Source organism: Chenopodium album, chromosome 11 (genome assembly GCF_948465745.1).
Source record: "Chenopodium album chromosome 11, dcCheAlbu1.1, whole genome shotgun sequence".
Classification (NCBI taxonomy): domain Eukaryota; kingdom Viridiplantae; phylum Streptophyta; class Magnoliopsida; order Caryophyllales; family Amaranthaceae; genus Chenopodium; species Chenopodium album.
Window position 1 is genome coordinate 6371136 of NC_137844.1, and position 22884 is coordinate 6394019.

The 22884-nt window shown below is 33.3% G+C and overlaps 3 protein-coding genes across 4 annotated transcripts; 2 read left to right on the plus strand and 1 right to left on the minus strand.

The window, feature by feature from the left end:
- Positions 1-7419: 7419 nt before the first annotated feature.
- Positions 7420-11601, plus strand: LOC145568393 (anaphase-promoting complex subunit 8-like). The gene is made up of 4 exons (XM_081627816.1): positions 7420-7627; positions 8093-8402; positions 9974-11224; positions 11357-11601. The coding sequence occupies exons 1-4, from the start codon at positions 7542-7544 to the stop codon at positions 11459-11461; spliced, it is 1752 nt and encodes a 583-aa protein (XP_081483942.1). The 5' UTR covers positions 7420-7541; the 3' UTR covers positions 11462-11601.
- Positions 11602-12331: 730 nt separating this feature from the next.
- Positions 12332-18026, minus strand: LOC145568394 (uncharacterized). The gene is made up of 6 exons (XM_081627818.1): positions 17129-18026; positions 15780-15831; positions 13354-13443; positions 13047-13111; positions 12747-12917; positions 12332-12665 (listed from the first exon to the last, which is right to left on the minus strand). The coding sequence occupies exons 1-6, from the start codon at positions 17882-17884 to the stop codon at positions 12609-12611; spliced, it is 1191 nt and encodes a 396-aa protein (XP_081483944.1). The 5' UTR covers positions 17885-18026; the 3' UTR covers positions 12332-12608.
- A 1206-nt stretch (positions 18027-19232) lies between these two features.
- Positions 19233-22195, plus strand: LOC145568395 (two-component response regulator ORR3-like). 2 transcript variants are annotated; one of them, XM_081627819.1, is made up of 5 exons: positions 19233-19496; positions 19647-19723; positions 19816-19893; positions 20264-20337; positions 21653-22195. In XM_081627819.1, the coding sequence occupies exons 1-5, from the start codon at positions 19400-19402 to the stop codon at positions 21966-21968; spliced, it is 642 nt and encodes a 213-aa protein (XP_081483945.1). In that variant the 5' UTR covers positions 19233-19399; the 3' UTR covers positions 21969-22195. The 2 variants fall into 2 exon arrangements, with proteins under 2 accessions (XP_081483945.1, XP_081483946.1); XM_081627820.1 differs by having other exon boundaries at positions 20267-20337; positions 21653-22190.
- Positions 22196-22884: the final 689 nt, after the last annotated feature.

Genomic DNA, 22884 nt, shown 5'->3' on the forward strand with positions numbered 1-22884 from the left:
GAATGACTTATTATTTGTATCAATTTAAATGAGATTTATCTTTTATTTTCTCAATTTTATTCCCAATTCTTATACTTGCTCCCGTTATTAGAAATTAAGAAGGGATAAGATATGAGATACCGAAAAATATATCATAAGACCCTATTTATCCTTGATCTCAAAATGCTAGTTATGATGTTTGGTGCCGCCAACTACTTATTAAATAACCATGCATTTATGCCTTCATATGTATAATTCGTATTATGCTAGTTAATTTCAAATTTGAGCCAATTCTAGTAGCCGTTTGGACTTAGTTGGTGGGGCACAAGCAAGGCTCCCTTTGAAAATGAAATTGCATGGTTATTAAGTCCGTTGTCTATGACTTATGACTGTCATGACTCATGAGGCGGCTTTTTATACATTTCACACTTGAAATATCACTATTAACTACTAATCCTAGTTGTATTATGAATGTCATGACTTAGAATTAATTAGGACCTTTCTCTTAAAGTCATCATCATAACCACTAATCTCGAGAATATAATATGCAACATGATACGCTTATGTGTAAAATATAAAATGTATGTGGAAAATATTGAACTTTTAAGGGCCTATTTTGTTCAGCTTAATTTCACTTTAGTTTAGTTCGTAATTTACTTCTCTCATAAACAATTTATTTCAGCTCTATTCAATTCAATTTAATTCAGTTCAGTTCGGCTGTTTTCAGTAAATCGAAACAAGCCCTAAATTCAATTTTTTAATGTCATTGAATGAAAGTGTTAATAAAAGACTCCCTTTAACGGTCGTGTTTAGTGAAAAAGCTGAAAGGTAAAGTTGATTGTATTAGCTGATTCATTTAAGTTCCTAATTTACTTCTCTCATAAACACTTCATTTCAGCTCTATTTAGTTCAATTTAATTTAGTTCAGTTGTTTTCAGTAAATCGAAATAGGCCCTAAATTCAATTTTTTAATGTCATTGAATGAAAGCAATAATAGAAGACTCCCTTTTAACGGTCGTGTTTAGTGAAAAGCTGAAAGGTAAAGTTGACTGTGTTAGCTGATTTTGACTAATTAACTTATTTTTTAGATGATTGCATAAAAGTGTTTGATAAATAGTTAATTACTTAAAGTTGTTTGAGTATGTAAAATGACCTATTAGCTAATTGTGAGGGTAAGTAGTTGTGGTTGGATTTTTAATTTAAATAAGAGTATAAGTGCTATTTCACCGTAAGATATTGAATAAGCTAGTTGAAAAAGATCTTAAAAAGAGCTTTTGCAAAACAACATATTTAGTGGAATAAGCTCTTTAAATAAACTTCCCATCAAACACCTTAAAAAAGCTACTCCCTCCGTCCCTAAATTACATTCTTGTTTGAAAATTTACACGGGAATTAAGGAGGAAAGAATAAGACAAATAACAATAATTAGATAATGCAATGGGAAGTACAAAACATTAAATAGTGTTTTTGAATAAAACAAAGATAGATTAGTGATTACTCATGACATGTCATCAATCCTTTGCAAAAAAAAAGGACCAATCACATACTCCTAATTGAAAATTTTTAACCAATCATATTCATTGTAATTTGGCACAAGGATTCTGAAAAATTAAAGGCTGAAAAAGTACATTAGCCAACCAAACATTAAAAGTGGAATGTAAATACATTAATTATACATTAAAAGTACTACTAAAAAAGATAGTGTATTTGGGATATTTAGAAAAAAAAAAAACTTACTAAAAATAGAAAGGTGGAATGTAATTTTGGAATACCCAAAATCGAAAGGAGGAATGTAATTTAGAGACGGAGGGAATATTTAATAGTCAATAAACTAATGTTAGTCAAATTAGCTAGTTACCAATAAACACAACCATTAAGCTGTTATTGTTGACTCTTAATATGTGGTCCTATTTTAGATGACATTTATTTGTGGGAGTGGGGAGTATATTAGACTATTAAAACTCAAGTTGCTTGCTATTAATTGCCTATTGATTGTGCACGTTTTGGGCCATTTTTTGTTGAAAACTATATATGTTGTGCATGGAATATTATGGGCAAAGACTACAAATAAACTCATTTTATATGGGCCATGTATAAACCGATGACATGGCACTCTTTGATTGGTAAAAGGTTTGGGCCCCAATAATAATACGTAGTGTATTTTATTATTTCATTCAAATTTAAAACCAAAAATTTTAAATTATTTCAAATCAGTTTTGTGTTTTCAATGCATAATGAATGACCCCCACATTTCCAACCACCCTTTTCTCTCTCCTCTCATTTTTTTTATGCCTGATTATCTTTTTGGTCTTGTTTTTCTTTCTTTTCTCTCTTCTTCTTCTTCTTATTGTTCTTCATGTTCTTAACTTCAAATTCAAATTTTTTTTGTTCCAGATATTTTTAATACAATGTATATTATATTTCATGACTAATTCATCGCATATTATCTTTGGCTAAAAATTTGCGTTTCGAATTTCAATTTTAACCATTTTGATTTTGTCTTTCTTCTCTCTCTTATTATGTTCTTCATGTTCTTGATGATTTTATGAAAAAATTCATCCTATGCTTGACAATATTTGTTTTTTTTTAAAAAAAAATTCATTGAATTATACAATAAATTATTAATTATGTGTTATTTATTTTTATGTTATAGATCTAGTATTTCATAGTTTGATTTTTATGAACATCATATTGTTACAGATCTAGAAAAAGTTTTGTTTTTTTTGTTTTGTTTGTTTTTTTTTTTTTTTTTAGCTTCATTGTTCCAATTGTTTTTGTAGACAAATTATGTTATAAGTATAAAATTCACCCAGATTGAAACATCGTGCTATATTATGTGAACATCGTTATTTCCAATGTTCGTCAATTTACCTTGATTTTTTTTGACGAACAATTTTCCCATAATTTAAACATCAAACTTTAAAAATTCTGCAAGTTAGATTATTTACCACTAACAGATGTTGGACATTAGATTAATTACAAGGACAACACATTAAACTCCTTGAATTATCACGATGACTAATAACATATTTATAAGAAATTATTATCCAGTTTTAGCACCAAACTCTTGAAAACAAATTAAAGTAAAACATAGGAAAAAAATTAAATTATAAAATAGGAAATAAAATTAGGTATCTTAAAAAAAAAAAAAAAACGGATGGTAACGATTATAAATTTCTAATTTATTTAGTAACAACATTTACTTTAATAGTATTCATTAACTAGATTACAATAACAAAATATATTTAAATAGTATATTACAATGATTTTTTTGCCTTGTAATAATCAATTATCAACTATTAAGGAATAAGATCATATTGCTACTCTAAACACATAATGATTGAATAGTTTATTGAAAACAATTAGTAATCTTCTTATATGATGAGAAAAAGGATAATAAAACGAAAATTAGTTAGAGATGTTGTTACAGAAATAACATAGTTATAAAAAATTTAGTCTTTTTAATTATAAATATGTAATATTAAATTTTTCTTTCACATAACGCTAAATTTATTAGTAACTGAAAAATATTTTTTGTATTCGAAATGTTACTTATTATAATTCTCCACTATTTGATTTTAATCCTACACTATCTAATTTAATCCCTTCAATTTAAGTTTTATGTTACATATTGGGTGGTTGAAGCAAAAATTGAGTATTTCAAGAGTTAGGACTTGTTCTGATTTACAAAACTAAACTGAATTGTTTATGAGAGAAGGAAATTAGGAGCTGAACTGAACTTAAGCTGAAGAGAACATGTCCTTACTCTTAGTTTTTTAATATTTATTTTTGCATAATATCATTTTTTGATTACAATTGATCGAGATTTAGTATTTTCAAATTACAAGATAAATAATTGTAGTGCCTTATAAGTAACAATTATCTAATATTAATACTAAGAACCATTATTTTACTTTTATAAAATTACAATTGATCACGACTTAATATTATAAATCCTCCGTAAAAAATGATATCCTCACTTGGATAATCTTTTCATTTTAAGTACATTGGAACCACGACTTATTATTTTGGAATAAAGTACAGTACATTGAGATATTTTTTTTATTGGGACTATTGTAATCAGAAAACTATGGGAAAATAATGAAGATGAGTGAGGAATTGAAATAGAAAGAGGGAAGGTCATTTAAAACGAAATGAGTATATTACAAGTTTAATAATTGGTGTGCCTTATGATAATCAGTAACTAGTGTGTGGCCCGGACGATGTCCCGAATTGCTAGTTTAACTATATCTCTACAATAATTTTATTGTAACAAACCATCAATCTAATATTTTATTGTAATCCTTTAACATGTTATTTTTATACTCTGTTGCTTTACTTTAAAGTTATATTCATTTTTTATAACAAAACGATGTTTATTGAAATCGTGAGTAAAAAATAAAGATAGAATACAAAACTATAATAAGGTTAAAATTGTCTAACTATTTAATATTTTTGAAAATATATCAATATGGATGTCTTTAGAAAGAGCATTAAAAAAGAATTTCATTGGTGTCTTAATAATAATTTTTTGATTTGTAATTTAAGAAACATTATCAAATGATATATTATTCAATTCTTACAAAAAACCCTCTCTCTTCATTAATGACTCTTATTATTTCTAGCAACAAATTCAGTTTATTAGTATCATTATATAATTATTTAGTAACACAATAAATTTTGAGCGCCAAAAAAGGAAGGAGTGAAAGAAGTCCGCCAAAATTAGTCCCAACTTGAAATTTCTTCCCTCCCAATTTTCCCTCTCTTTTTTTTAGCTTAAGGTGATGTGTTAGCTTTTTATTGGAAGTTTATATTGGCCCCACATAAAGTTTATGTGTATCATCTCTCAATATTATGCTCGTTACTTATTAGCTTAATTGAATTGGTATGAATTTATTAAACATAATACATTGATACTTATTACAATCCTGCATATTGTAGGACACACTTAAGGTGATCGTTTGGTTGTATGTAAAAATTTATAGCATTAGAAATCTTTAGAAGTTCAAACTTTAAGAAATGTGTGTGTTAGCAATTAGGGGTGTCAATTCGGATGATCGGATTGGGTCTAATTTGGTCGGGTCGGGTCGGGTAAATTTTTTAAGTTAAGTTAAGTCATACTAAATTGTTATGTCCATGCGAGTTCAAATCTGAATCGGATATTTTTCGGATCGGTTTGGGATCAGGTTGGGTCGGGTACTATATACTATAATAGAATGATAGTAGAAATGAATTTGGGGCTTTAGGGAGTAATATTCTAAAATTTTCTTTTCAGGGTACTGTATAGTTATTGTTTATAAAATTCAAAATCAGTGACCAATTTCATAATTAATCTATAGCGTTCCCTAAGGCCTAAGCCATATTATCCTACAAAAAATTAAAGCCATGTTTGGGAGAAAGCTTATTGGGGGTATATTAGCTTATTTGACTAACTTTAGCTGATTGACTAGTCAAACAAGCTAATACAAGTGTTTGGTAGTAAGCTTATTGAAAGAGCTTATTCCACTAAATAAGCTCTTTTTGAAAAAGCTCATTTTAGGAGCTTTTTCAATTAGCTTATTCATTAATTATTGTGAAATGACACCTATAACCTCATTTAATTTTAAATCCTATCTAAACTACCTACCCCACAATTAGCTTATTGGTCATTTCACATACTCAATCACCTTTAAGCTATCAGCTATTTACCAAACACTTTTATAAAATCAGTTAATACAATAAGTTAGTCAAATCAGTTAATAAAATCAGCTAGTCAAAATCAGCTAACTCAATCAGCTTCAGCTTTCAGCTTTCTCCCAAACAAGGCCTAAGTAGGGAACGTACTTGAGATCCAATTAAACACATACAATATTTGCAAAAACCCTAGCTAGCTTAGTACTCTGTATTAAATTACTAATGATCTACAAGTCGTTTTATCCTAATTCACAAATCACAAATAAATCATAGATAGATTCCAATAAGTTCAAGGACCTAGTGTTGGAGGGAAGTGCAGTACAATGGGCAGCGATGTAAGATGAAGGGCCCTATTAGGTCGGAACCCCTTATGGGTCAGCTAGAAAATTTGCGAGAGTGGGGAAATGTAAGGGAATTCCAACCCCCCCCCCCCCAATTGTCACTAGTGGGGATTGAACCTCCAAACACATGGTTGGAAGATGCTCTTCTTTTTATTAAATCAAACTTAGCTTTGTATTGTATTATGAAAGTGATTTAAATTGTTTTTTTTTTCTTTTTCTCTTTACATTTATTGATTTTATTTATTTATTAATAGATAAGTAATATGAATTTTTCTAGGCACACTTTCCCTTTTTTTTTTTTTTTTAAATGACCTTAAAAAAAAAAAGGAGATGGATTTGGGGCGGCATTAGACAAGTAATGGGGTGGAAAAGGTGGAAATTAGGCGGGTCATTGGTGTGGATGTTGATGGTGGGACAGAGATTGTTTTAGATTGGTAACCATTTGGGGCAGGGATGGAAAAAGGGTTTAAAATATAACAAGTAGGTAGGGATGAGAATGGAAAATATATATTTAATTTCAAATGAAATACTCGTATTATATTCTAGATGAGAAATACATAAAAGGAACTGAGGAAGCAAGAATAATCTCCCTAGAGAGCTTTCAAATATTCTAAAGACCTATATCATATTCCTGAAAATATATCTAATGTAAATTATATGAGTAATGAGTACAAATATGAACAATGCAACATGTTTCAAAAAAATAAAATATACTTCCTCCGTTTTTTTATACGTGCAACACACACTTTTTCACGTATTTAAAAAAAGTGGGGCTCATGTGATTTAATACAATTAAAATGAGGTGAGAGATGGTTAGGAGTACAATTTAGTGGGCCATGTGATTAAAATAAGGAAAGTAATACAACTTTTAACAAAACAATTTTCTAATTTTAGTGTGTTGCAAGTGTTGTGACATTTTCATTTTTGGGAAGTGTTACAAGTATAAAGAAACGGAAGAAGTATATATATTTCCTCTGTCCCATAATATACAGTTTCCGCTTTCTTATTTTAGAGATCCAAAATATTATTCCTGTTTTTATTTTTGGAATATAAAGATCATTATATCATTATTTTTTTTTTAACTTTATTCATTGTCATTCCTAAATTACCCTTTAATTTTGCATATGTCATGTACTTTTTTCACTTTCTCTCTCTAACTTTTGTCAATAATTGTTTTTTCATTTCTATTAATATACTTCATTCACTTTCTCTTTATATTTCTTAAAAAATACAAATAAAAACTATATTATGAGACGAAGCATGACATAATTAACAAATCTAATTTTAGGTATACCCGAAAATAAGTAAATAACTGTGTGTCAAAAAAAAGAAAATAAGTAAATAACTGATGTTCTGTATGTAGTGTACTTTCTTTTGTAAAAAAATTAATGCAGAGTAACGGAATATAGAAATTTGAATCAAAAAAACCTGACAGACAGACGTTAAAATTCAAAAAATCAAAAGGCAAGGCGCGGCCGTCAATGGTTGCTCAGTCCCTTCACTCTCTCTTTGTGTCTATCAAATCAAACAATCATTCAAAATTAAATCATGGATTCCAAAGATAATTGTCGAAATGAACTCCGAATTGCAATTCGTCAACTCACAAATCGCGGTCTCTATTCCCCTTCCAGATGGTCAGTTTCCCCTCTTTCTCTCCTAATTTCTTCAATTGACAATTTTTGGGTGAATTTCTGGGGTTAGGATCTTCATGGGTATATGTAATTCAGTGCAAGATTTGATTTTTAGAGTAATTTGATTGATTTTAACTTGTTTTGGTACTATTCTTTACTGGGTGTGGTTTGAATTTCATAGATCTTATATTTGAATTCAAATTTCTTGTTATTTGATTGCTTGAAAATCAATAAATTGATTGTTCTTGGTTAACTTCTGGTTTTTTTAAATTTTTTTTATGTGGGGTTCTTGAAATTTTGGAGTTTTCTGTCTCTTATGGGTTTGCCCACCATCTGTTCGACGAATTTCCTCTGATAAGAAGGGTTATAGCTCTTGGATTTTCTGTCTAAATTTCCTTACATGATCAAATTTTTAAAAAAGAAACTAAATTTGGTATTATTGTGGATTTGGCATGATAATTATTCCAGGGCAGCTGAACAATTGCTAGGTATTGAGCAAGACCCTGCAAAGTTTACACCTTCTCATACTCGATTTCAACGAGGTAGCTCTAGCATTCGTCGTAGATTTAAAACCCATGACCCTACTTCAACGCCTAGTCCTAGTGTTTCCTTTGTTTCTACACCAATGCCAGAAGAGGATGATGATATTGTGGATAGTGATTTCTACCTTTTGGCCAAGTCGTACTTCGATTGTAAGGAGTTCCGGAGAGCTGCCCATGTACTTCGAGACCAGGTTGGACGGAAAGCTGTGTTCTTGCGATGTTATGCCTTGTACTTGGTATGCTTTGCTCCCTGTCTTTTAGCTTTATGATTTCTGTAGTGTAAGCTGTAAGCTGCTGCACAAATATGATCTTGAGTTTAGATAATCAACTTGCTTGTGTCTTTGTTATATATTATTTGTTGACTCCTCGGTTTTGGATTGTTATGTAGCAAGTTATTTGAGACATCTAGAGTACTTGAGTGACAATTAGTGTATAATATTAGGCCTTAAATTGGAGATCTTACATGATTTGTATGAGCTCAAGTTCATTTGTTTGTAGCAAACCAATTATAAGATGAGTTTTTAAACATGCACTTCCTTCTTTTAAAGCACTAAAGAGCACTGAGCTATTGAGAGGCTAGTAATTTATATGATAGCATTATGTAGGATGCCACAGTTAATGGTATGTGGTGCAAAGAGTTAAAATTGTTAGATTATTTCTTGTTTTCCCTTGAGGAAGGATTCAACAGAAGAATGTATACGAGTGGAGTGTGTAGAATATATGTGGATCCTTGGATTTATGAATTTGACGCTGTTGAAGTTGTATATTAGACATTGTGTTAGGTGATATTGGCTGCCATGTTGAGGCATTTTTCTATAAGTAGGTGAAGGTGGGATGTTGGTTTATTTATTATGTTGATTAAGGAAAGCATGTCTACTGGACATTTTATATGTCCATTTTCAACAAAGCATGTCCATTTCCAACAAAATTGCAAGGAAGAATATTTGAAAATCGTTACTTTTGGTTACAAGGGACGGAATTGTCTTCATTTGGTTGATCTCTTCTTCTTTATCATGAAGTAGGCCTCTCTAATGAAGGTTTGCTAGTAAACAGAATTTGCATTAAGATAGCACCCTTCCATATAATAACCTTAATAAGAAAACTGCCAAAGATTCTAGAGAGCCACTAGTGTAATGGACAGTATATTTCTATGACATTTTCTATTATGATAATGAACCTCAGAACAAGTGAAAAAAAGTGTCCAGTCTGCTGATTAATTTAGTATGTATTGAAAGAGAGTCCTTTGACTGGATCCATTAAATTGGGTATGCACTTGTAACTCTTTAAGTCTGCCTCCAAGATTGGGGCCAAGGGGATACTGAAGATTGAAAACAAGTTTACATCCTTGGATTCTCTTATGCAGGTCAATCATATTATTTACCATTACGAAACCTATATTTTTTACGCCAAAATCTGAACACTTGAGTACAGCGATCAGGACCATGATTTGAGAAGTTTGCTGCTCAGATACTACTATACTAGATCGAATATATATTGACAAACAAATATGGCATTGTTGATTATACATCTCATTGTTAAATAGCTGGGTTATGTCAGTTTGTATTTGTTGTATTATTGCTTTCTATGTTTTGTCTATCATCATCCTTAGCGTATGATTGTGGAATTTATCATAAATCAATTTTTTTGAACTTTACTTAATTTTGCTGAAATTAAATTAATAAGCCTAATTTAGGATGAAGCCTCGTCTAGACCTCCCATACCTCTCAACAGCAGGATTCCACTTTTTTTTTTATATATTCATTTCAATTGAGTGACTTCTTAATTTATTTTTAAATTTTTTGTAAAGGCAGGGGAGAAGCGGAAGGAAGAAGAGATAATAGAGCTGGAGGGGCCTTTAGGGAAAAGTAATGTTATGAATCGCGAATTGGTTTCCCTTGAAAGGGAACTATCCATGTTGCGGAAAAGAGGTGTTCTGGATCCATTTGGGATGTACTTGTATGGTCTAGTGTTAAAAGACAAGGGAAATGAGAACCTTGCTCGTGCTATCCTCGTGGAGTCTGTAAATAGCTATCCATGGAATTGGAATGCATGGTTGGCATTGCAATCACTCTGCACCACCGTTGACATGTTAAACAGTCTTAATCTCAACACACATTGGATGAAAGACTTCTTTCTTGCTAAAGCTTATGAAGAACTCAGGATGCACAAGGAATCCTTGGATAAGTACGAGCAGCTCCAGAAAACATTTTCATTTAGCAGCTACATACAATCTCGGATGGCAAATGTGCAGTATCATTTAAGAGAATTTGAACAGGTAGAAGTCATCTTTGAGGAGTTATTAAGAAATGATCCATACCGAATTGAAGACATGGACATGTTTTCTAACGTGCTTTATGCAAAGGAAGCGTTCTCATCCCTCAGCTACCTAGCCCATAACGTATTCTTGACTGACAAATATCGACCTCAATCATGTTGTATCATTGGTAATTATTACAGTTCCAAGGGCCAACATGAGAAATCAGTTTTGTATTTCAGGAGGGCTCTCAAGTTGGACAAAAATTATTTATCTGCCTGGACTCTAATGGGCCACGAGTATGTTGAGATGCAGAACACAGCAGCCGCAGTGGATGCCTATCGTAGGGCAGTAGACATAAATCCATGTGATTATAGAGCATGGTATGGATTAGGGCAAGCCTATGAAATGATGGTAATGCCTCATTACGCTCTATATTATTTCAAAAAATCTGTTTTCCTGCAGCCAAATGATCCGAGATTGTGGATTGCGATGGCTCATTGTTATGAGAGTGACCATTTACGTATGTTTAAGGAGGCAATCAAATGTTATAAACGAGCTGCAAATCGCCAAGACACTGAGGCGATTGCTATTAACAGATTAGCAAAACTATATGATCAGCAAGGGCAGCATGCAGAGGCTGCATTTTACTACAAGAAAGATTTAGACAGAATGGAGGCAGATGAAAGGGAAGGACCAAACTTAGTTGATGCTTTGATGTTCCTTGCTAAATATTATAGAGCCCAGAAAAGATTTGAAGAGGCAGAGATCTATTGTACCCGATTGTTGGATTACACAGGACCTGTGAGTTATCCTAACATCCAAGTCCTTGTATACTTTAACAATGATTTTGGTTGATTAGTTTGCTAATATCTCAGCTCGAATCAGCTTTACAACATCTGACCATGTTTTTTCTCTCCCTTTCTAATATTGCAGGAAAAGGAAACAGCAAAGAGTTTGCTTAGATCTATGAAAATGGCGCAATCTGGTTTCCCGTCCATGGATGTTGAGCATTTTCCACCACATGGCTCTCATTCCTGAATGCAGACTGTGTATGTATGTTGGCAAAGCTTCTTTTGCTGTACACAATCATTCTGTATATGCATGGAGTAATTTAATTCATGGTAGATGGAATCTTACAAATGAATCTTGTAATTTGTAGTCTATAGAAGTAGCTTTATTAGGACCTTAACATTATTTGGACAGTTTAATTATGATATTTTCTTCTTCCTCCTCCCTAAGGCTGGGAGTCAAAGTTCGGATCTACCTCAATGACTTCAAAAGTCAGATACGCAGCTGGAATTTGTTATGCTATGGGCGCCCATTGGTAAAATATGGGGCGGTCCATCTTGCCACTTGCTTTGAGTCCACACGCAAAGCAAATCACCGCCCATTTTGAATTTCTGTATTAAAATACATCACACCCGTCTAGACTAGTAGTAAATATACCCATTAAAATATAATAGTATTCCCGGATGTATCAAATAATTTCTATATTAAGTACAAAAAGACCAAACTATACTTGATGTGAGTCAACAACTCTCCCAAATTGTCTAACCCATTAACCTGGGTTGAGTTAACCCATGAGGAATTCTGGCACAATAAGATCCTTCATCTTTTCTTCAAACCCAAAAAAATTGTAAGGATAAAAGGGGTAAATCATGATCTGTACTTGTTAGGTGCAAAAATCAACTGCAAATATATGTTCCCAAGTCCCAACCTCAAGTGCCACTATTTTAATCCAAATACAAAAAAAGCAACACCGTTGCATTCATATTGTACATGGCTAAATCATTTAAACAGCAAAAGTGAATGTAAGAACATACTTTAACAGCGCGAATATGACATATTAGAGGTTGCTTCATTAATCGGTATTTTGAAACTAGTTTTGCAGTTCTGCTGCTCGGTGAGTAAGAATTCACCACTAACCAGCTCCTTGCAAAGATCAAATGGTAGTTACATATAATCATAATGTGATTAATGTCCAAAACCATAACCCAATAAATGTACGACTTTACAAAGAACGAATGACATATTGAACAATAGCCATTCTAATTGCATAAATTTTCATTGCAGCTGCAACAAATTATACTGAATCAACGTTTATAGGGATATGACAAAAAGTTCCTCAGAGGCACTTTAACAAAAGGTTTTTGTGATAAATGTCTTCCGCCTTGTTTACCAGTAATCATCCAGCAGTTCGGCGAGCCCTATCCCGCCAAGAACCTTGTGGCTTTGAAAGCACCTATACATAATTGCAACACATGATTTCCCATAATATTTTTTATATTGAACAATATTACAAGTGTTCAGTTTAGAAACTTACCTTCTCATTGATGAGACTACTAGCTAGTTCATCACCTCTAGTCTCTTCGTTTCCATTCTCATTCTCACTCTCTCTCCCTTCTCCATTATCTGATGCATATGATGGACCAGATTCTGGGACTCCAAACATGGCTTCATCATGAGCATTCTGGATTTTATCCTCACTCTTTGCCTTCAATATGACAAGAAAACCCCCATTAGGTAAGCAATCATACGTCAAAAGTTTTGGGTTCTGCTTTCAGATACAAGATTTGCCCGCCCAAAAAACAGCAACAGAATTATGATTACGATTACAAAGTACCTCTAAAGATTTGAACCGAAAGCTTTTACCAATATGCTTGACTAGTGCCGCATCATCATCAGCAGCTACAGGCAGGAAGGATTACAATCTTAGTTTAACATAACTTCACATCAAATGCATGCAAGCACATACGTAGTACAAAGTAGAAGGCAAATGAGGATAACCCATTTAAAAGTTAAAAATGAAATAGAGAGAACTGTTATTATCAATTCTAGTCCCTGGTGTCTGCCCCCAAATGCAGAACCAACATCTTTCATGTACTACACTGTGTCCCTGAAGTCTACCAGACCAATGTGTATCCATTTACCTTCAATTTCCTCATCATCTACAGGAGCATCTTTGTTGAACTCAAACCGCTCCCATTGTGAGCTAGTCCCCATCTTAGTATCCTTCTCAGCTGCAGGAAAGAATTGAAACCAAAATCAATTTCTTATGGTTAAACAAATGAGGAACTGAGCAGATGATACGATATGAGCAGATAGTCAGATCCCAATAGCTTTAAAAAATACATCTAAACTTTTTATAACCATAATAATTGACCTCGTTACTAATAGTATCCCAAATCTATCTTTTTTCCTACAATTCCAAAACTTTCCTATCCCCTTGAGCCTTCCAGGCTACACTAGAGGTAGGAATTGTAAGATGAAGATTAGTGCTCAGGACCTTAACCTTTCCAGGCTAAAGTCTAATATAAGAACAATCCAACAGTGTGGGTTCAATGGTCTCAGGGTAACATAATGCTAGGGGATCTTGGATTTTGGAGCAACAAACTTTACCTTTCGGAGATATAACACTTGGCCATGGATTCTATAATGGGATATACAAGGGCTCACCAAGTTGTGACCTATGCCATAACCTTTAATACGGTGCGGGAACCCATACATATATAACCTCAGGGTAACAAGGCTTCTAAATGATGGGAAATGCCAAGGATCAAGGACTAAGTTGGCTGGGTCTCCCAGTAAAACCTGCTAACCATGCAACGATCGGGAAAACAAGGTCAGAATTATGGCCAATTTCAAGTATGGAATGCTAATATATCTCTTAGTGATCAAGACTTCATACAGCTGTAAGTGGGTGACAGAAATTTAATATTCTGTACAGCCCCATAATGCACGACCTAGTAGCTTCAGGCGAGCATCTGCAATTGCGCTTAACTATATTATGGTAAATAACTAAATAACAAGCCGGACAATTCTTCAAGATAGAATACACAGTCCAATTTTGAATGTGTCTCCTAGAAAAAATTCAAGCAAGAAGTAAAAGAATGCCCAATTTTATACAGATTTGGAAAATGATGAAATTCTCCAAATAATCAATTTGGCAAGATATTAATCCCACTGAAGTCAAAATGCTTATCAAGCTTTGCTAATAATAATATAACATGCAAGGTGTGTCACAAAGTGCACTACAATACAAAAGGAGCTTCAAGTTGTACCAAAATGGAATAATAATCAAGGTATAACACCCACCAGACACAGCCACTTGACCATAATTGATAGAAGTGAAAAAGCTAATATTGGATGCCAAAACATTATTGATTATATGAGCATGATGTTGGTTGAATGGGGGACAAGTCCATCATGCATCAATAAGAGAGATTATCCATTTTGTGTATACACATACATAAGCCAATATAGGATTACATTATCAGAATTACTCTATAAGGGGTTTAAAATAAAACTACAGGGGCAAGAATTTGGCTAATGACTGTTCAGTAATAATCCCTCCTACAATCCTACATAAAAAATATTTAGCTTCTACAATTTTGTTTGTCCCACTTTAAAATAATTACACATCTATATATTAATCAATCACTAAATACAAGTCCTACTAATCCACCATGCTAATACACTAATGATTAAAATTCAATAAATTATGACACTTAATGATAATTGTAAAAGTTTAGACAGTGAATTCCTTTACAAAGAAATATAGTTAAAATTCAGCAAGGGAATGTATAACTCAATGCTTTAAAATATGATGCTACACAGAATATGTGTCTAATAATTGAAAACTAAGAACCTTCATCATTAAATTCTAGCCTAAATGTTAACTGAAATTGGTCTGGATCAGATGCAGAGGGTTACACCGACAGGTTATAATGTCAAAAAAGAACATGTAGCATGAAAGAAGAGGGATGGAAATAATTTATTTATTTATTCAGATGAAGCAAAAATGTTTCCTACTTGCAAGCCAAATAGAATTGGTAGTTAGTGGTCTGTTTATGGCCTCTATCACATTTCAAGCATTCTAATCAATTCTCCGTATACAGCAGATAGCTCATTATCTTGAAGGACACGGGGGAATGATGTATCAGGTAAAAATAAATGGACCAGATAGCCGAGATAGGAATAGGTAGATGTAATCTCACATGTAACATTTTTTTGACATAAAACATAGACAAGTCCCTCAAAATATATAACTGAATTGATATTTTAATAACATATGTAGAGGTGCTGAGGTGTATAACAGAGACTAAAAGAAGGGAACAAAATATCAGTGAAGTGTGTATTGGTACGATATCATATTTCATATGTGACCCCATCTCATAGTCCCAGCCTCCTAGGGTAACTGACAATTTGTAATCTCTTTTGAGCTACAAAGTGTAAAGTTAGACAGGCCCAACTCTCATAAATACTCCTACACTGACTGAAAAAAAAAAAAAAAAAAAAAAAGCAAGTAAACTAATCCAGTCTATGATCAAGACAACAAACAAAAGTCAGGTAATACCTGTTTGTGTAAGCTGAAGTTTCATCTTAGCTTTGACTCTTTCTGCAGGTGTCTATTACAATCAAGTAAAAATGGAATATTATCAATCACACTTGTCAATAAAATGTAACAAAGTTCCTGAAGATGCCTGCACACAGACAGAGGAGCGGCAGATGGCACAGTAAGACCGCTCCCTCCCCCCCCCCCCCCCCCCCCCCCGGCACATTCCTCGATCATACTCATGAATAACAGAGTAGGCTTATGTATCCGAGATGTGTAAGAGCTACTAGGTATTTTAACAGCCCTTTAGCAAGAAAATCACATCTCATTCACGCCAAATTGATTGATCTAGTGCAATAATACCACCATATGAAACCCATTATTTGACCTCAAATCCTGGAATTTCAACTATGTTGTTTTTCATCAACCACAAACCAATATACTGAAGGTTACAGTTACAGTCAAGGGAGTAAATCATGTACAAAGGCCAATAAAACCAAAAAGGTGTCAAGAGCAGATACTGATTTAGCAAGCAAGGATCAAACCTGCTGGCTGAAGAGAGTGATACAGCATGGAACAGTTATAAGCAGGTAAGTGATGAATAACAGTTTCCTTCATAAAAAAGATCATGGTAACCAGGTCAAATGCAGATAATTGGCATATAGATGAGGCTAATATCTAGGGCTACATTGAGCCCTCAGAATGTCTGTTGGTCATGTAGCAACCTATATTGAGGTGGAAAGAACAGAGTGGGAATTCAATAAAGAGCTAAAGCAACTTCATCTTGTCTACGTTTGCATTATAGAAACATGCATTTCATCGGGAAATTGTCAAGGTAGTTGACTGCTTGGCCAAGAAAACCCGTTACAAAATGCACATTCACATCAGAGTCATTATTGGAAGAATCTTAAGATCCTGGCCAACAATGAGCAATAGTGCAACTTCCATGAATGTCAAATGAGAAAAAATCTCAAGGCTTTAGAAGGTTTCAAGGTCAACTGTAAAGCACAGGTGTGAAGTAGAATTCCTTTTAATACAACTGGGTCATGAAGCGTTGAAGACCTTTTAATACATCACCCATCAGTGACTGCTGAGAAAACTCCGGTAAATCAATCAACAAATACACACAATTATACATTTATACTACATTTATTCAAAGCTTGAATCAAGTATTAATAGCTACTCATATCAAAGGAAAGAACAATGAGCAGGACAACTCAAGTGAGACAATTTCTCAGCAAATTTGAACAAAACAAACAATAATGCAACATAAGTACTCCGTAGTATATAAAATTATAAATTCTAAATTCAACAAAATCCACTACAACAAAATACTTTAGCATAATCAATTATTCAATTGGAACACATACCATCTTATCATAGCCATCAATTAACTTAGCATAATCCACTACACCATTACCCTCCTTCACCACTCTCCCATCTTTCCCACCACCTTCTCTTCCTTTATCCGACCGCCTTCTATCCCTGGGCGAAAAACTCCTACTCCTACTCCTACTCCTCCTCCTCCTCCCAGACCTTCTCTCATCACCAGAACAACTCCTAGACCTACTCCTCCTCCTCCCTCTCCTCTCTCTACTCCTTTCCCTCCTCCTCTCTTTACTCGAACCTCGATACCGCCTTTTTAACCTCTCTCTCTCCTCATCAGACCCACCACCACTCCTCCAACTCCTCCCCCTCTCCCTGCTCCTACTCCTACTCCTACTCCTCCCCCTCCTCAAATCCTTCTCTCTTCCTCTTTCTCTATCTCTATCTCTCTCTCTACTCCTACTTCTCCTTCGATCCCGGCTTTTCTGAGAATCCCTAACCCTAATTTTCTCACTTGGGGCATCAATTGAGGTTGTGGGTTCCTTCTTTTTGAGCTTATTTTGGATATTTTCAAGCTGGGTTTTTCGATTAATCTCTGTTTCCTTAGTGGGGCTTGAAGCTTTGACGAAATTGCTGAGAAATGAAGATGAAGAAGGTAAAGCTGAACCCTTTTTTGGTGGTTCGTCGGAAGTAGTGGTGGTTGTGGATGAGGAGAAGCCAAGTCCTTGCTTGAATCGGGCTGCGCCACCTCCTTTCCGAGTTAACTCGTCGTAGTACGCTGCCGCTTTATCTTCCTCCATTGTTGAATTTTTCTGAAGCTCGAAGTTTAGTTGAGAGAAGGGAGAGTGTAAAATTTAACATTTGGTTAATCTGTTTAAACACCATTTTCAGGTAAAAGGAGGGTATTGGTTAAATTTGTAAAATTACAGGTAAAATCACTATTTAAAGGGCAAAATTTGCTAATAAATAGAGTAAAAATAATTCATTTATTTACAACTTTAATATTTGAAAAATTGGGAATTTGTCAATTACAGTACTTGTTATTACTAAAATGGAGTAAAATATATTTATCCACCAGCTTTTAAAACATGCCAACTAGTGGCCAAACGACTACCTAAATTTTGTGCCTTCCTTTCAAGAGTTCTTGCTTGAATATGTTGAGAACGGTTGGCCCTCGGTCTGGACTAGTTTTTAACGGTTTTGGGCACCAGTGACCTCATTGTACCTTGTGGCCGACCACCTGTACCAAACCGGTGGCCAAAACTGTCAACAATTGGTTGGGTCAACCCTAATCCAGACCAATTTTGGGTAGGTTATGGACATAAAATTCGGCTTGAAATTTAAAATTCTTTTGGGTGAGCCATGAACAAGCATCTTAAACTTTTTTTTGTTGTTGATTTTTTAGACAGGTCCGAAAACATTGCTTGGCACGGGTAAATTTTACGAGGTTTGATGAAGCATTTTCAGACCGGACCTTGACCCAACCTGTTCGGTCCAACTTAACAGGCTGATTCTTTAGCCTTCAGCTTGGCCCATCCCATGATCATTTCAAAAAAAATGATTGACACGTTTTAAGAATACAAGTTTTGAATTTTTTTTTTAATAGTGTGGACTTCTAAACTTTTCACCTTGTGTATATACTCATAAAACAAAGTATTGCTTATCGTAATAAGTGAACTCAAAAATTTATGTCAAACATTTTCTTAAAATTCTAAACAAATACAATTGCATATTGCCATATTGGCATCTAGTCCATCCACCATCTGGTAACAGTGGAACATTTTTCTCTAAACAATTTTACCAAGTTGCAAACTTGCTTCACTTACCTAACCAAACCTCCTTTAATCTTTACATAAAAATATATTTAAAAAAAAAAAACTTGAGCATTAATGATTAGTTAAATGTACCAATTCAACTTTAATTACCAATTGATCATATTATCAGAGCACTTTTTAAAATTGTTTAATCTAATCAAATCAAGCCTTTTGGACAAAAAAATAGACGGTGAAATCAAGTTGGATGGACTATATCCGGGAAAAAAAATCACACAAAATCCGATTTTACGAATCTCAACTTTTGTCACTTTTTGCCACCCACAAGAATACAAATATCCTGCCCTTTTTTTTTTTTCTCTCTCTCTCTGTTCTTCAACAAAACCAAACAACAGAAATCCCCAAAAAAACATAAATCCTCTTTTTTTTTTTCTTAAAAATCCCAACATTTAATGCAAAATATTCTGTCTTTTTAAAGGGTTTTGCATGTTTCAAGCTTATTAATCAAAAAGTAGTCCATTTCTTCTAAGATTAACTACTATAATGGCTGAAAAATTTGAAATTCATGTTTTAGCTGTTGATGATAGTTTTGTGGATAGAAAGCTTATTGAGAGACTCTTAAAGATTTCATCTTGCAAAGGTATAAATATACTTGTTGTTGATGAAAGGGAAAAATTGTTTTTTTTTTTTTTTTTTTTTTGTTTCTTTTTGTATTTTTGGCTAAATGGGTTAGTATTTTTTTTGCAATAGTTTCTAAAAATGGGTTGTGTTTTTTGGAATAATTGTGCAGTGACAGTGGTGGAAAGTGGGAAGAGGGCATTACAGTTGCTGGGATTAGATGAAGAGAAAAGCTCTGTTGAGTACACAGTATGTGCAATTTTCATTTTATGTTATTATTTAAAAAATAAATTATACAGTACTATGTTTGATGAATTCATTATATTGTGATGTTTTATTAGGGATTGAAGGTGCATTTGATTATCACAGATTATTCCATGCCTGAAGTTACTGGATTTGATTTGCTGAAAAAAATCAAGGTTATCTTTGCCTCTTTGAATCTTTTCTTACAATTTCTATGATTCTGCCCTATGATATTATTAGTTTTAATTTGTACTTTTGTTTGGTAATTTCTGCTGGAAAAATGCCATTTTCAGCCTTATAATGCCTGTTCTTATATATTTTGGCACTGATTTAAAACTAGAGGATTGTATAGATGATGTTTTGGTTAAATTTTGTGGCTTCCTTATTTAAAGTCAGAATATAATTATTCTGAATTTAGGCAGAGATGCTTTTGACTTTAAGTATTCAACAGAATTTTGAGTATTAAACAGAAATTTGAGTATAATTCTGCTGTCTGTCTTCCACAGGTTCTTGATGTGATTTCTTTTTCTCTTGTTCTAATTTTAGCAGGAATCATCAACATTCAAGGAAGTGCCTGTGGTGATAATGTCATCTGAGAACATCCTTACTCGAATCGATAGGTATGGCTGCTTAGACAATTCCTGATAGTTTGATAAGGATTGTAAGCTAGTAATAGCAAAGAATTTTGCTTTACCTAGTGAGCTTGATCCGGTGGTAACACTACTACCAAGCTAATTTATGGTCATATGTTCGAATTTTGCCTATAGGGACGGGGTTGACACATAAAGGGTCCGATTTATTGAGTCCTGCACCTTACCATTTAAGAAGAGTATCATGAACTTTACTTTTCATAAAGAGCTTTATGAAGTTAAGCTTTGTGAACCATCTTCTTAATGGTAATTTGGTATACAAATTTGTGATGAAAAATATTAAAGTCATATTCTTGCTCGAATTGCAAACAATGAACTCAGGGTGTGATAAGGCACATTCAATCCGTTTCTGTTTCTGGTTTCTGTTTCTGTTTCATCGGACAAGAAGTTAAATCCTGTCTGACTTTAGACATGCATGAATGCACGCAGGTTACTCGTAACCTTAACTGGCATTAGTTTATCTTCGTCAAATATTGCAAATCGCATGCTTAAGATTTGATAATCTTCTTGATAGTGATGTGAACACTATATAGATAATATAATTATCATATGGTCCATATGGTCAATGGAATTTACACCCACCTTTTGATTGTTTATCTTATACTGTAGCATCTTGTTTCTTGTACCTACTTGATCTATGATGTCCTTGCTGATTATTTTGATATTCTTCAACTTTAATCTGTTCAATGAGATCTTGAAACTATTATATTTAACAATATGCTTTGATCTGGTGACTCTTGTAATCAGGTTCCACTAAGTTTAAGGTATTAAGTACCTGTTAAAAGTAGGATATTCGATGAGCATAAAGAATAATCCTTAATTAATTCAAGTCAATGACTGACTATATATCATAAGAAACAACAAAATCTATCAATGAATTTCATTATCATACTCTTAAGAATATAACTGAAAGGGTAGAAGATTTCTTCTGTAAAATGTTTTTTAAGAAGTGTTGAATTCGTACTCAATAGAAAAAAAATTGTGATATATATGGAGTACAGATTTTTAGCACTTACCGCGCATTATGCTAAAATTTAGGAGTCGCACTATGTTTAATTGGATATAGAACTCACTTTGTCAACACTCTTCGTGTGATGGTGATATAATCTCAGTATTAGATAAGTAATATTAGTGTTTTTTGATGGCATATTCTAGTTTAATGTCTCCAATTATATTGCTGTACATCATAAACATTCCTTTTCTGACTTGAGACTATGCAAGCTCAAGTTTTCTTTTTCTAGTAACTAAGTAACTTACCAACACCATTACAATTTTCCTCAATCAGATGCTTGGAGTTGGGAGCAAAGGATTATATAGTAAAGCCTGTGAAACTTTCAGACGTGAAACGCATAAAAGAATTCATCATGAGTACAGGTGACTTCGATGAAGCTAAGGAAATTGGTATTTGTAACCCAAGTAGTCTACAGGTTAAAGGTCTGTCATCACCAAAATCATTCCCATCAGCTGTGCCTTCACCTTGCGTTATCAATCCATTACGTCTCAGCTTTTCGTGTTCTTCACCAAAGTGTGTTTGCAGATCAAGGCATCTCAGGTTTCGTAGCAGAAGCTTTGAGTATCCTTCAGAGTTGTCGCTACCCTGACCCGTCATTCTCTGGTTTTCTTGTGCCTGAAAGAGAGATTTTTGTGTGCATATGATGAACTGTAAATGAAGAGAGAACAAGAGAAATTCGAGGGAGAAAAGCCGAAAGTCTAGCAAGAAAAAAAGGATTTCTTTTTTCTCTAAATGAAGCAGTATTTTTTTTTTTCAAAAACAATGTATGTTGAAATGGATTTTACTCATAGCAAGTAATTTTTGGCCAAGTACCTTTTGAAGAAATTCGTGTGAATTGGTTTTATGCTTGTTATTATAACATGCAAGAAAAATTAGCGAAACAAATCTTCACATAATATGGGGTATGCCTTGTTCAAGCTGTGTTAGTCTAAAAACATGACTAATTACAAACTTATACGAAGTACTTCGTGTCTTCGTGATATAAATTTACATATGCAAATTTGAAACCCTTCTTTTGCACTATGGAGTATGTGGTTATTGCTATTCCAATGTAAAGTGAAAAATAAAATTTCTGAATTCGCAATAATGTCCGAATGCATAAATAATTGGATTCTGAGAATGAGGGATAGCTCAAGTGGTTAAATCTTCCCTATTTCAGGAGATTACGAGATCGATTCTCACCCTTTGTGGCTCAAACACCAAAAAAAAAAAAAAAAATCTAACCTCAATTATTACCTATAAAAGGTATTAAGGTTGAGAAATTCTACATAATAACCTTCTGATATTGTAATTTTTAAGTTGTGTCCCTCTTTTTAGAAGTTACACGTTGTAACCCTCAATCCCTCATATATAATTTGTAACTGTATAGGGCTTGATGTTATATAGTGGTTAATAGGATTACTATGTAGAATGTCAAAGGAATAATTTAAAGGAATGTTTTATAATTACCTTAAGGCCCTTTTTGGTTGGGAGGAATTGGGAGGAAAAGAAAAGAAAGGAAAGGA

Coding starts and splice junctions, on each gene's coding strand:
- LOC145568393 (XM_081627816.1), top strand. CDS start 7,542: ATGGATTCCAAAGATAATTGTCGAAATGAACTCCGAATTGCAATTCGT. Junction 7,628..8,092: donor CTCTATTCCCCTTCCAGATG/GTCAGTTTCCCC, acceptor TAATTATTCCAG/GGCAGCTGAACAATTGCTAG. Junction 8,403..9,973: donor GATGTTATGCCTTGTACTTG/GTATGCTTTGCT, acceptor TTTTTTGTAAAG/GCAGGGGAGAAGCGGAAGGA.
- LOC145568394 (XM_081627818.1), bottom strand. CDS start 17,884: ATGGAGGAAGATAAAGCGGCAGCGTACTACGACGAGTTAACTCGGAAA. Junction 15,832..17,128: donor TTGATGGCTATGATAAGATG/GTATGTGTTCCA, acceptor TGATTGTAATAG/ACACCTGCAGAAAGAGTCAA. Junction 12,918..13,046: donor TTCGGTTCAAATCTTTAGAG/GTACTTTGTAAT, acceptor GTCATATTGAAG/GCAAAGAGTGAGGATAAAAT.
- LOC145568395 (XM_081627819.1), top strand. CDS start 19,400: ATGGCTGAAAAATTTGAAATTCATGTTTTAGCTGTTGATGATAGTTTT. Junction 19,497..19,646: donor AAAGATTTCATCTTGCAAAG/GTATAAATATAC, acceptor ATAATTGTGCAG/TGACAGTGGTGGAAAGTGGG. Junction 19,724..19,815: donor AAAGCTCTGTTGAGTACACA/GTATGTGCAATT, acceptor ATGTTTTATTAG/GGATTGAAGGTGCATTTGAT.